The following is a 14,971-nucleotide window of genomic DNA, read 5'->3' as shown; positions in this document are numbered from 1 at the left end:
ATCCATTCCAGGCTGTGAAAACAGTGTATGCAAATGCACAACAACGTGAACACATCTCTTATATTCAGGAACTCCAAAATGTGTGGTCTGACTTCAGCAGTATTTTTACTGGTGGAGTTGTACGAGGTATTATTAGGAGTGTAGGTGGTGGACAGATTCTGAAGAGCCAGGCTAAGGAAAGTATATCTTAATATGCAGCCAAAGGAAAGGTGTAAAGAGGTTTCAGGAAAGGAAATGGCATAGCACATTCATGCTTTGGAAGGAATTACTCTGCCTTGGATCTGAAGTCACCATCTCCTTCCCAGTTTGACTCCTTTGATGCTTGTTTTCATTTTTGTTTTCCTTCCTCACTACCTTTGCTGCTTCCTGGACTTTCATCTAAAGAAAATATTTATTTAAAGCAATTTCCCAAGGAGGATTTAGAAACACAGAAACATGCTAGTATTTTTTTAATCCCTAGTTCAATTTAAGCTTCTAGCTGTGGAGCTACAATATTGGACAGTCAGCTGCATTTCACAGAAATTATGCAAAAATTAATATTATTTTCTTGGGCTTTAAACCAAAATAATAGCAATGCAAAGCTGACATTTCTTGAAGAGAGGACTTCTTATTGCTCACCACCTTTTAAGGGTGGTGAATTAAGATAATGAAAAGTTGTAAGGGGCATATTTTGCATCTAATTTCACAAGCATAAAATCTATGAAATAGCTGTCTATAATTGGGTAATTGGTACAGAAATATAAAGGAAAAATCACAAAACATAATACAAAATATTATAGTCTTAAATCTCATGAAAGAATAACTGATGAACCAGATTCTCAAATCACATAACCACTGAATCTTGAATTACAAGCAAGTCATAAAGGTTTCTCGTCCTCTTGTACAAGCAGAAACTGGGGAGACATTCTTAACTTCTCTCTGCCTCATTCACTGCATCTAATCAATCAACAATTCCACTTTAACTACGTCTATTTTACTTCCTCCCTCTGGCCACTGTCTTGGCTCCGGTCACCAGTATCTCTTACCAGGATTACTGCAATAACCTGCTAACCAGCAGCCCTCCTGATAAACTTGCACTCATCTTCCCCACCCAGTCTCCTCTTCAGGTACAGAGGTTTCAGAATGATATTCCCAATTACAAATCTGCATGCCATTGCTCTGCTGAAAATCCCTCAAAAGCTCCCTATTACCACTAGAGGAAGACCAGGCCTTCTCAACAGAGCTTACCAAGCCTTTCCATCCAATCTCAACTTCTATCTCCTGCCAATCTCCCCATTCCTCATACAACACTGCAGCTGTACTGAATTACTTACAGTATCTTGCACAGGCCATGCCTTCTTTCTCTTTTAGGGCTTTGTTTAGGTTTTTCTATCTGTCTAAAAAGTCTGACTATCTCCTCTTCATCCTCTGGTACCAAGAGAGACACATTTCCTCCAGGTTTTTTTCAACCTTGTTAACCTCCAGAGCACCCTGTGCTTACTTTCACTGAAGATCTCATGACATGGCACTATCATTTCCTTCGTGTTGTTCTCTTCCAGGAGACCACAAACTCTTTTTTTCTTTTTTTCTTTTCTTTTGTTAGGAAGATCGTCCCTGAGCTAACATCTGCTGAGGAAGACTGGCCCTGGGCTAACATCCATGCCCATCTTCCTCCACTTTATATGGGACGCCGCCACAGCATGGCTTGCCAAGCGGTGCGTCAGTGCACGCCCAGGATCCAAACCGGCGAACTTGGGGGCGCCCAGCGGAGCGCGCGCACTTAACGCTTGCGCCACTGGCCAGCCCCGCACAAACTTTTTAAAGGTAAGAAATATGCCTTTATCTTGCCACTCCCAAAATGCCTGGTATATAATACATACAAGTTACATATTATTCTAATTAATCACTGTTTATTCATGAAGGATAGAATACTTCTACAATTTCCCAGAAAGTTATCCAGTATCCACATGAAAAATCTGAAGGACAGACTTTTTTTTTCATGAACATTCTAAATGCCAGACAGCGTCCTTAAAGTGGGCTATTGCAACTACACCATCCCCCAAAATAACTAATACTTGCCCTAAAAAATGATGATGATGATGATGACGACGACAATGATGATACAACTGGCATTTATAGAACCAGGTACATGCTGGATCCATAACATGAATATGCTCAGTCCGCCCTCGTAACAATGCTTTGAGTCAGATACTATTATTACCTCCCAGGCCAGATGAGAAGGAGGCTTAGAGAAGCAGCATAGTGAAAGTTATGCAGCTAGCAAGCGGTGGAGGCAGGATGCAGACTCAGCCAACTGAGTCCAGCCCCCAGCATTCATTCTCTCCCACTTCAAAACCAACAGCAGTCTCTCAACTCTGCGACCCTAAAAATATCTATAAAAAATAATAATAGTAAATAAAATTTAAAAAGAAAAACCCAGTTAACTTTGTTTTAAACTAGTTTCCAAATTCATCTGCCCATGGAGCTCTTGTGAGGGGCAACACCCGTTAACATCCTGAAGAACTGCAGATCTATACAGCACACGTTGGGAGATACTAGTGTAAGCATGATTATTCTCCTAATTCATTAAGTTGTGTTTGCTTCTGCAGCAGTCATAGCACAGTACTGGAATGTACTGGGCCAGTCACGAACTACAACCCCAAAGATGTTCACCTGTTCTGAATTCTATCCAAATCCTCCTGAATTAGAATCTTTGGAGTGAGATCTGGGAATTAAATTTTTTAGTCATCATCTTACATTATTCCCATGCACACTTAACTTTCAGAACTACCACTTGGGAATAAACCGAAATAATAGTGTTTTGTACTGCCCTGGACTGAGCATCTTACATCTCATCAGGAGATCCCTTCATTCCCAGGTTCAACCCTCCCTACCTCTCAAGCCTGTTCTCCTGCCTTCTGGTCCTTCTTATTACCCCATATACACATGGCATGGTATTCTCTGTCAAGGCTCCACGCTGGCACACTACTCTGTTGACCTTCCCCGTGACTGCTGGCAAACACTTATCTTTTTGGAGTTAACTAAAATGTCATCTCCTTTGCATAGGAGAGCGGGTCCCTCCCTGGTCTGTGTGTCCACACTATACCAATACATATCTCTATTATAGTATGTAATGCATTATATCGTAACTATGGACGTACAGTTCCCTTCCAACAGAACACAAGTGTCTTGAAGGTAAATGCCAAATTTTAACCCTTCTTTTTTTTTCATTCAATTTTTTTAAACTGAAAAAAAACAAAAACTCTTCTTGCATTCTCAGTACTAACCTGGTTCTGGCCAATAGCTGAAGCTCCATAATTGTCAGCTAAGGGATTCAAAGGCATTTAAAAGCTTTCATCTTTGATGTTTGATTCTCTTCCAGTTTGTTAGCTAAAAGAGAAAGTACTAATGCCTGGAGATAACACGCCATTTCACTAACTGCTCAATGCAAGGCAAGGTAGAGGAAATGCAAAAGGTTGTCGACGAAGAAACCTACTGCTAAAGCACAGCCAACTTCTCTGGCAACTGCACTGACTTCTAGGAAACAAATGTTACCAAGAAACCACCTAAAATAGAGGAATCAGTGATGAATTATATCAATAATAGATACATAAATAGAAAAATGAACAGATTTTGAAAACAATCATTAAATTTAAAAAAATAAAGAAACTATAGCATACACATGTTACAACTAAAAATTTAGCAGCAGACTCACAGAAGAAATTGAGGCACTTAATTAAAGAACCCTGTTTTTGCATTAAGACAAATCAACTTTGAATGTCACTGACGCCTATTAGTGCATTAAAATATGTTTGATTTCATTACCTTGCTTGAATTCTGTCTAGCATTGTACTCTAAATATGAAAGCACAGAAAATACCCTAATGAACCTGGGAATTAAGCATACACTCATAAATGTTTATCCATCATGATACAAATACAATTGTTCAACTTTAATGCACCCCTAATCATTTTACATGACTGTGATAGGCCTAATAATAAAGTTCCAACAGCTTAAAAGAAATAAAAAACTACTGATACTTTAGATTCTATTTGCACAGAAAAGGGCCAGCTAAGGTTTTATTCTGTCCATTTCCTACTCAATTTACATGAAAGACAGGTTTCATTAAGGATATTTTACTAATTTTTTATTTAATAATTATAATTAATAATTGACCTCTCATTGCTCACTCCAAGAGAGAAGCAGGAAATTTAAATAACAAAACTGTAGGGCCGGCCCCGTGGCTTAGCGGTTAAGTGCCCGCACTCCGCTGCTGGTAGCCCGGGGTTCGGATCCTGGGCGCGCACCAACACACCACTTCTCCGGCCATGCTGAGGCCGCGTCCCACATACAGCAACTAGAAGGCTGTGCAACTATGACATACAACTATCTACTGGGGCTTTGGGGGAAAAAAAATAAATAAATAAATAAATAAACAAATAAAACTGCAATAACTCTATCATTCTATTTTCCTAAATATCAGTTTTACTAATTTTATCCAAATTTATATGTCAAATAGTAATGAAGCTTACTCTTGCTATGATTACTTTCCCATTGTTTCCAATACAATTATTTTACAATACTCACTTTTAGCAAACAGCATTTTATTCTAAATCAATAAGCATAAAAATACCAAAATAAGCAATTGCATATCTGAATTTCCATTGTATAATTTTCAAACACAGACATAAATTTCACATAAGTTCACAATAATGTCTGGCCCTTTCATTGAACCCAATCTGACAACCTACTCAACAAATAAGTTCATACCAGTCCAAACAGTTTTTGCTTAAATATAATTCATAATCATGTTGTCTTAAATTTAGGATTAACAATATAATTTGAATATACTGACAATATTATTTAAAATCACTTTATTTTATAAGAAATGTATTTGTATTTTATCATTTAGTGAACAACTTAAAAATTCTTGACAAAGAATTGGTATAAAGTAAGAGAACGCCTTGGCCAAAGGGTGGCATATCTTCATCTCTGAGACTCTCCATAGAGACAACTCAAGGGAAAACACCTTCCAATGCTGAGACTAAATCACGGAACACCTGCCAAGAAAGAATGTCTTAACCTTTGCTCCAATTTTTAAAGATGTCAACAATACCCAAAGAACGGCAAAGCTATAAGATCTAACAGCAAACAGAAAATGGGGAAGACACTACCGAGGTGTCTGCAAAGGGTTTTCTTAATATGTGGAACAGCAAGGAAATGTCAGATGACAAAGACGTTCTCATCATTATCAACTTTCAGAAGAAAAGATCAATTAAGTGACTGTAGCAATTACGGAGTAGTCTTTTTTCCCCAATATTAGCAGCAACATTTTGACCCAAGTTCTTCTGTTTGATTTCTGTAAAACACATTCTCTCAAACACTCCCAAAATTATGATGTTGCCTTACATCCAACACAGTGCACACCACCTCTCTCTAACGATCCACTAAAGAAAGGTTTTCCTGGGCCGGCCCAGTGGCCTTAGCAGTTAAGTGCGTGCACTCCACTACTGGCGGCCCGGGTTCGGATCCCGGGCGCGGACCGATGCACCGCTTCTCTGGCCATGCTGAGGCCACGTCCCACATACAGCAACTAGAAGGATGTGCAACTATGATATACAACTATCTACTGGGGCTTTGGGGGGAAAAAAAAGGGAGGAGGATTGGCAATGGATGTTAGCTCAGAGCCGGTCTTCCTCAGCAAAAAGAGGAGGATTAGCATGGATGTTAGCTCAGGGCTGATCTTCCTTAAAAAAAAAAATAAATAAGTAAATAAATAAACAAATAAATTAAAAAAAAAAAAAGAAAGGTTTTCCTCCCGGAATTCACTAACCTCACAACAACATCCAGTCTCACTTGCAGATCTTAACAACAGCTCCAAACACCTTCACTCCTCTAGTTCACCAGTTATCCTTGTGTAAACCCACCCTGATCTGGTTAATTACATGTGAGAAGACAATGCTCTCTAAAACACATTAACCATCACCAGAGTTGCATTAAAAAATCCCAAAGACAATAAATCAAACAGGAATAGAAAATCATATTACAAAACACACACACAAAGGGACAGAGGGGAATATACATATTATTTCTTAATTATCTAAATCTGTCCTGAAGCCTATTATACATGGCTCAGTTTGGGAGCTAAGGCTTCTGTAGATCCTCTCGTAGAGATTGTGAGCTGAAGGAAAAAAACAGGAGGTAAGTGCATAGAGTTACTTTTGAAGCTTTAAAGATAGAAAAACAGAAAGATACAGAACTGGTAGAGAAGGCAGCGATGGAATGCTGCATCTGAAAACAAAGTGAATACCTAAAACAGCAACAATTTCCCTGCTGTTGTTGGACAATAAGACACAAGAAAGGGCAGAGCTTACCCTAACTACTCTTAACATGCTCCCTTGTTCCCAAAAGCTAAAATCGGTGCATGCAATGTCAAACAGCCAGACTCAGCAATCAACACTGAGTGGGAAGAGCATCAGAAACAAGATCTAAATGCGAAATTCTAGTCCTGCTGCTGCCACTAACCAGCCAGAACCATGAACAAGGCGACTGCCTTCTCTGTTAACGGAGGCAATTGTGCCAGATCATCACCAGTTTCCTTCTAATTCTAAGTCTCATGAACACCAGAAGTCTGTCATGTATGCCAGTCACCAATCCTCTTCAGAGTATATATTTTGCATATATATATTACACACACACACACAAATGATCTCAATCAAAACTTTAAGCCAAATTTTTACAAGTTTCTTCCATTGCTGATTCATATAAAAATTTTATAAACATATTCCCCAAGTATGTATCTGTGTTATGATAACAAGTATATCTTCTTTTTATGTAAGTAACTATATCCTGAAATAGAAAAACTATTTTCTCAAAAGAGAAATATGAAACACTATATAATACATATATATAATATACTTATCTTGAAATATTCTTCAGTGAGTACATTAAAATATAAATTTATGAAATGTGCTAGACAGCATACTATTCTCTATGCTTATTCTGATAGAATGGGTTATGAAAGAGGTTAGAACTGAATAATTTGACACTATTTTGTAAACACTTAAATGTGTTAGGCATATCTGTAAAACCTCAAGTGAATAAGCCTTTCTCTTCTGTATAAGATACAGGAAGGGGAAACGATGGTGTCTTTGACAAGGCACTCTTCAGATGGAAATAAAACTGAGATTATCTAATCAGTTATCCTTGTGGGTGGGTGGATATATACCTGCAGTGAATCTTAGATTTAGGAAATGACAGAGCCGATCATCTTTATGGGTTTCATGACAGAGTCACAGCAAAATGATTTCCTGAGATCAATATGTAGTTGAGAGAAGGCTGTTTTCAATGGAAATGGGAAGCTACGAGCTAACCTGTTTCTATGGTAACCAGAGCAGCAGCCACCCAACAGCTGTAGGAAAAAAAAGGCAGAAAGTTACAAATGTAAAAAACAACAACAAAAAAATAGATACCTTATTAGTGTGATGGTCCTTAGAGTACAGTCAAAATGAATGCAGACACGCTGTCCCTGCCCCACCCCACCCCCAGGGATCTTTAGCAACAAGTATCCTTGTTTTTCTTCCAAACCTCAAAATGTTAGAGCTGGAAAGAAGTGTGGATACTATCTAGTCCAATGTATCATCCCCAATATTTTTTTTCAGAATAAGGCAAAGGAAATCAAGCCTCATGAAGATGAAGTCAATTCTCCAAGGTCACACAGCCAGTGGTGAAATCAGGGTCAGTACACAGGTCTCACAGACCCCAGTCCACGCATTTTCCAATGCTGTTTCCATGTATTCTCTACTCCTGCTCTCTTCTCCTCCCAATGCCCACAATTCAGTCACTTTCTGTGAAAATATTGACTACACAGTATTAAAATTAATCACCACCCTTCAACCTATAAGAAAAAGCAAAAAGCAGTGCTATTCTGTCATTAAAAAAATATCTTGACTGCTCTTCTAAAAGAAAAGCTCTTCATACTTCAAACAGCATTGAATTAAGTTTACATAATATATTGATGGTTACTGTTTAGACTATGTTGCCATGATATATTTCCGTCTGGAGATCTGTGTTTTATCAGTCCTTTAAAGCCCTTTACTATTTCATTTAGACATATTTTTAAAGGTTGCCATAATAAAAAGGACATATGACTCACAAGTTCAAATAATATGAGACTTGAAAACCACATCTGCTGTATTTGTAGTAGTAAAAATAAGTGGTAATGATATACATCACTTTCAAATAGGAAAGGGTGACCTGCATTTTGATATAAACTTACACATTTCCTTGTTTTCAGTACTTTGAAAATGTGCTTCTTGACAGAGAAGAAAAATTTCCTTGACTCTCATTTAATTTTGTCAACTCAAGTCTACAAATGAGCTCTTAGCAGAATATTACACGAAAAAAATCATACCCAATCTGTGCAACTACGATAGCCGATGCCCAGCAATGGATCAGATCACCTAGTTTGTGATCAAATATCCTTCTAAATATATAATCGACTATTGAAGTTACTGTACTTGGTTCTTTTAATGATGTATTGAATTAGGTACTCTCGGATCCTATCCAGTGCTTAAAATATAAGCATAAAATTAAATTTACTTGTGAACCATAAAATTAGTGGCCTGGAAAAGGTCAAAAGACACTTAGATGCTTACATGGCAATGCAAATACACCAGACTATTACTGCAGCCTCTTTTCAAGGGTCTGAAGTTTGGATTTACATTGTTACAAGGCTGGCCATGACTCCTGATTAACATAAAAGGGATGAAGACACTTGACTATACCCCAAAAATTCAGTAATTTGGTCTAAGTAGAGCCTTCATCATATTCTCCAATAATACTGCAAAGAGAGAGTTTAGAAATCACTTCGAAAACAGAACAATCAAGATTAAAAGAGCCTAACACTCTCATTATAAAATAAAGAGTAACAACACCTTAACATCATCTTTTCTAAACGGAATGTTTTCTGCATGTGTTAGGCAACATTTCCATGTGAGATTTTTTTTTAAGGAAAGCTTATCTTTAATATCTCTAGAATTTTGTTTGTTGTCATTTTGCTGCATTTTTTAATTTAACAGATAATGTCTTTAGGAAATATTTTATCATAAATAGAGTAGTAAGTTTATTGAGGGCAAAGGAATATATCTTGTCCACGCATTCCCAGTATCTTGCATAGTTTCTGGTCTAGAGTGACTGCATAATCAATATTCATTAAATAAATAAATGTTCTAAAAATTTTAATAACTGACAACAATATTTTATGAACAAGATATATTTGGCCATTAATTCTTTTAAATGGAGCAATGCTTACAAAACAAGAAATAATATATTTTATTTCTTTTATCTTAATATAATATGACTCAAATTCTCTTTACCTTATTATAATGTTTTTAATTAAATGTTATACTTAAAGCTAGCACATAGTTATGTAGATAATTTCTTTCCTGTTTTGTTCTGTGGTTTGAGGAAGAGGAAAAAACAGCCTATAAAAAGTAAATTAAATATGTGCAATTCCGAATTCAACTCTAGATATTGAAATTTAAATTTTAATAGTTTTAAGGAATATATTCTAGTAACGCTATGGAAATAAAACAATTTAAAATGCTAATAAAGTAAATATTTTCAAGATTAAGAAAAAAGGATGGATTCACTATCACAATCCGTGTATAATTCAGGATGACCTGCACATAATCATATGCTGGATAAAGGTCAGAGAATATACATGAAATGGTCTAGACCCGCACCAAAAAGCCAACATCTTAAATATGTTTCCATGGCACTTATTCTTCTGTTTTTCTTTTCTAAGATGCTCTTTGACAGTAAAACAACGTCTACCAGTTAATCAAAGTTACACGTCACCAAGGAAGAGCCATACTCTAAAACACAACCTAATTCAATCACCTTCTCTCCTCCCCCAAAAAATAAGTGAAAAGAAGGAGGACAAGGAAAAACGTATAACTTCTCTCAGCTGTTTAACACTGGGAATAAATCATTTAAAATATTTTGAATCTAGTATTTTGCCCTTATACTAATTTTTTTAAACTTCTAAAAAATCAAATGTTAGCCAATCTGAAAGAAAGCAAAACATTACATATCAACTGGTCCAATAAAAATGGAAAGTTCAAACAGGGCTCATTTTAAGAAGTTAAATGAATCCCATATTTTCACTCTAATGTTGAGCGGTGCAGGCTAAAAATTCTACCAGCCAAAGTCCTGTACTACATATATTAAAAAAAAGTCACAGATGACCTTTCAAAGTTAGAATTCTAGTGAATGTCTAATGCTGCATTAGATCTCAAGAGCAGTACAATCTGCAGAGATTTCACAGGAGAGACAGTCAGTTGTCATCAGTGGTTGTGGTGGAAGGGCCAGGGAGGACGTCATGAGACCTCCAGCATAATTTTGGCACTGCTATTAACTTGCTCTGTGACCTTGGCCATCACTTAGCATCTGCAATCTTCATTCTCCTCATCCATAAAATAAAGGGTTTTGACGAGGTGACCGCATAGAAATTTTCCAGGTCTACGATTCTCAGCTGATTCTGCTTCTAACGGCTCTTTGAACTTGTGTTAATCTCTAATTTATCTGTGTTCTTTCCTCACCTGAATGGATGCAGGTCAAATCCTTCATATTATTACAATGAAATATTAGTAAAATTTTTTAAAATTATTTTCAAGTTAACGGTTTACCCTTTGACCAACAATCAAAGGAATCAATTTCCATTGCCATAAAAAAAATTGAACCCCTTCTTAAAGTTTTTGCTATGCAATCTAGCCTACAACAAAATGTAATATATTATCATAAGGAAAGATAACAAAACATTGTGTTTTTTATAGCACACGATCTGCGCAAAAATGAGCCTGAAAACAGGATGAGCCTGAAAACAAATTCAGATTATCTTTTTAGCCACCAAGTGGATAGAGCACTGTGGCACTCAGCTGGAATCCAAAAAACACAGATGCAGTGGTCATGAGTCTGTGATTTAATTTAAATAAACATGCACTTGTTTGTCTGGTTTTTCTGAATGCAACTCTTGTTCAATTTATAGAATGGTCTTAAAAGGAAGATTTCAGAATTGGAGTTATTAATTTTATACTCAAGTATGAGACTATGGACATACTAGAATTTACGTATGTATTTAAGTACCAGATCCAAAAGAACAGCAATGCTTTAAATTGTCTCTTTCATATTCTGTTTCACACTGAAAACAAAACATATCCTCAGACTTCTAAAGTGGCATCAGAAGCACATCTTCTGACAAGTTAGTGGATAGACAGCTGCACAGTATCTCAGATGCAGAGACTTCCGACACACAGAGAAAGACAATAATGAGGACAGAGCCAAAGACAGACTGTGAGAATCCCCATTCTGCCCAGGGGGTATCTTTTCTGGGTGTCAGAAACAAACCAGACACAGGCAGTTGCAAAGACTTAACTAAATACAGTACTCTATTTTCACATATACTGTATAATTTTTGGTTATTTATATTTCTCTTATTTCCTTTAAACTGGAGAAACCATTATTGGTTACTTTTATAGTCCCTTCATGGAATTTTGAAGAATTAATTGTGAGTGTCAAAGACTAAATTTAAGCTGTCATTCAAGCTAGACACTGAAAAGAAAATTGAGAATGGGATCACCATCTAAAGAGTAAAATAAAGTTTGCTACAATCTAAATTACTCAAATTTAGAGAACTGACTAAACGAGGATCACCAAAGTGACTAATGCACTTTCAATCTGTAATAAACATAGATACAGCCCAAGGGAAAAGGCGCCAGACTCCACAATTCAGCGTGCAGGTGGGCTCTCTGGTCAGCTCCGGGGAGCAATCCCAGCGAGCTTCTCCCTCGATGGAGGCAGGCCAAACAGCAGTCAGGGGATTTTCTTCACAAAATAAACCTCCAGCACGCCCTGCCCCACCAACTCCCAGCCACATCCATATATTCCATTTCCCCTCTTCTGTCCTCAGATTCGATCTCTAAATGGAACCACTGCTCTAGGTGAGTCAGATGTGAAGGAGTGTCAGGCCTCACTGAAAATGTCAAATTGTGATGACCAGAAGGCCCGAAGAGACATCCGAGCTAAAGGAAAAGTTGGGACAAAAGAGTCAGGAACAAAGCTCAAAATAAAGCGTGACACGAGTTTCAGGATGAGGCTCAGATAGACTTGCACAGAGCAGTCGACATTTGCACTTTGGTTCCCATCCGCTCAAGTAAACCTCAGTTTGAGTTGAGGAGAGGAGGGGGGTTAAGGGGGGCGAGGAGGACAGGGGCCAGAGTCCCTGCGTTTACCTTGCACCACATGGGTCTCTAATCTCATCGTTAGGGAGCCCTGGTCCCTTCTCCGATTACCCCATCCCAGAGCCCTTGGTGGAAAAGAACTGACGGCGGGGGAAGGAGTTGGAGAAGTTGGGGCAGCAGGGAAGGGGCGATTCGGCCTTACCCTGGCGGCTCTGGACGAGTAGGGGTCCTCGAAGAGGGCCCACATGCGGGGCTGCAGCCTCCTCCAGCGGCCGGACTTGCCGTCGGGGCCCCCCAGGCCCGCAGCGTCCTCGATGCCCAACCTCTTGGCCGCCAGGTCCTCGTCGTCGCCAGGGTCCCCGCCGATGAGGTCGGGGGTCTCGAAGATGTCGAGCGCCTCCTCGGCGTCGCGGTGCTGCCGGTAGGTCATCCAGCAGCAGGGCTCCACGTCCGTCTCGTCGATGCCCCAGAAGGCCAGCTCCTCCTCGAAGAGCGGCCCGCACACGTCGGCCGGGCAGTGCAGCTTGCCCGTGCGGTAGTAGTTGAGCACGTAGGCGAAGACGCCCGGGTGCCGGTCGAAGAAGAACTCGCGGCCGCCCCCGGGGGGACTGCAGCGGCCCGCGCCGCCCTCGAAGCAGCCGCCCGGCCCGGGGGCCAGCGGGGGCGGCCGCGGGGGCGGCGACAGCGGAGGGGGCGACGGCTGCAGCTGGTCCGCCGTCAGGCAGTCGCCCGGGGGCTCGGAGGCGGCGAGCAGGGCCAGGCGCGTCCCGGGCAGGGTCTTGAGGGTGCTGCGGTAGGTTTCGTGCCGGGTGCCCCCGACATTGAGGATCACCCTCTCGTTGTTCTCGATCTTGCCCATCTCTGTGGCTCAGACATGACTGGAGGAGGCGAACACAGCGCCAAGTTAAAGACCTCGGCCGTCAGAGCCGCACGGTGACCCCCACCCCACCGCCAGCCCAAGGGCCCCAAGATGCAGGGTTGGCAGACGGGCAAGGGGCGCCCGAGCCTCCCAGGAGAAGATCAGCGCCCAGCGCTGTCCCCGCCTCCACATCGCCCCTCTCCCAGGCTTCCCGAGCAGTAGGGAGATGACAGTCCAAGTCTTCCTGACCTTCCGCGACGCCCTCTCCCTGACTCACACCGTCCTCCCTTTGCTCTGATCCCTCCTCCTTCCTCTTCTCACCCTTCTCTCTCCCTCCCCTGTCCTCTCTCAAGTCCCACCTGCTCCCAGCCCCTAACCCAGTCTCCCCACACCCCGCATCTCTCCCTCCTAACTCTTTCTCTCTCCGTTGTCCCCCTGTCTCCCCGCCCTGGTCCCTCTCTTCCGCTCTCCTAGCCCCCCTCTGTCCCCTAGCCTGGAGGCAGTTCTCCTAGGCAGGGGGTTCTCGGCAGAGGCAACTCGGCAGTGCTGGGGAGAGCCCCCCGGCCCCGCGGAGCGCCCCGTGCACGCGTACCCTCGGTCCGCTCTGGACGGCTCGCTGTCCCCGGCGCTCGGGGCGCGCCCTCTGCGCGATCTGTTCTGGTTCACCTGGACTCTCCCTCCCGGACCAGGCAGAAACCCCCAACGCATAAATCAGAGCAAAAAATGTCCCTGCTGTTGCCTTTCCCCAAGGAGACCTCTAACTAATTTCCTGATCCAATTTCCTTTTCACGTTATTGTTGTTAATATTATTATTACTTGGGCAAGGAAACGACTAACTAGGATCCATTTCTGAGAACAGAAGTGATCAGTGCATCCCACCCCATCCCCCCTTCCCAAGAAAAACAAACGCCTTGGGGGCGGAGAGTGGGGGGCTGCTTTCTAGGAGGGGCGAGGCCCAGAGAGAAGCTGCTGGAGGCACACCCCCTGGAGCGCCGAGCTGGAAGTCGGGCTGACAGTGGCCCGTTTCCAGTCTCCCAGCCACCTCCCCCAGGGCTTCACCTCCACATTCCTACTGCGGAACGGAGCGGGGGTGCTCGCCTGCAGGGTCAGCGCGCCCTTCGCGGCTAATCCACCCCCCTTCCCTCCCGCCCGCGGATACCTTAACGAGACCGAGAGAAAAGTGGGTCTGCTGTGGTTTCCGAGTGGACGAGAGTCCCAGGGCAGCCGGACCGAGTCCTGACACCCAGCCGAGCCGCCCTCCTCCAGCGGGAAACTACTTGTTGGCGTTTTCCGGGTTGCGAGGGTTGGGCCGCGTCTTTGGGCGCTGGGGTGGCGGAGACAGCCCCCGCCGGCCGCCCGCCGCGCTCCCCGCCTTCATCCCGCGAGCGCCGGGCTCGCCCCGCGCCCCCCTCGGCGCCCAGCGTCCCCATCGCGCGGGGCTGGGCGAGCCATGGAGCTCGGGCGGGTCCAGGCGGCGCGACCCCGCCGGGAGCCGGCAGATGCGCTGGCCGCGCTGGAGCGGAGGGGCCCGAGGTCAGGAGAGCTCACCCAGCGGAGGGTGAAGTCACCCTGCTCCGATTTCGACCTGCAGGTTTTGTTTCTCCCCGCAAAGCAGCCCCTGCTGGAGCCGTCCCTCCCGCGCCACTCGCCGTCAGCCACCGCCGCCAGCACAGAGCTCGGGAAAGGGTGGGAGGGTGGGTGGGTGGGTCTGGGGAAGCTGTGTTGTACCAACCAGGTTCTTCTATTTTCCTTCCGTGCAGCGCTATGCCCACCTCCCCTGGAGCTTCTGCCTGCCTTATTTACTCCCCACTCACCACATCTTTTCTCTTCCCGCTGCCCCACTCCCCTCCCCAAGTGAGAGAAGCTGAGACCAACTGCATTTTTTCCTTAA

General features: G+C 42.5%; 1 protein-coding gene across 3 annotated transcripts in view; it reads right to left on the bottom strand.

The window, feature by feature from the left end:
* KCNC2 (potassium voltage-gated channel subfamily C member 2) overlaps window positions 1-14,708 on the bottom strand; it is a 191,981-nt gene extending 177,273 nt beyond the window's left edge. For 2 of the 3 annotated variants that reach the window (XM_004417873.3, XM_087449172.1), the window contains exons 1-2: window positions 14,240-14,708; window positions 12,424-13,099 (exon numbers count right to left, since the gene is read on the bottom strand). In XM_004417873.3, coding sequence (XP_004417930.1) covers window positions 12,424-13,080 — 657 coding nt within the window. In that variant the 5' untranslated portion in view covers window positions 13,081-13,099; window positions 14,240-14,708. The remainder of the gene's footprint in view (window positions 1-12,423; window positions 13,100-14,239) is intronic. The other variant, XM_087449171.1, reaches the window with a different exon arrangement.
* Between the last annotated feature and the right edge of the window lie 263 nt (window positions 14,709-14,971).

Source organism: Ceratotherium simum, chromosome 25 (assembly GCF_057802395.1).
Source record: "Ceratotherium simum simum isolate JZ-2026a chromosome 25, ASM5780239v1, whole genome shotgun sequence".
In the NCBI taxonomy this organism is placed as follows: Eukaryota; Metazoa; Chordata; class Mammalia; order Perissodactyla; family Rhinocerotidae; genus Ceratotherium; species Ceratotherium simum.
This window is presented reverse-complemented; position numbering and strand designations above follow the sequence as displayed.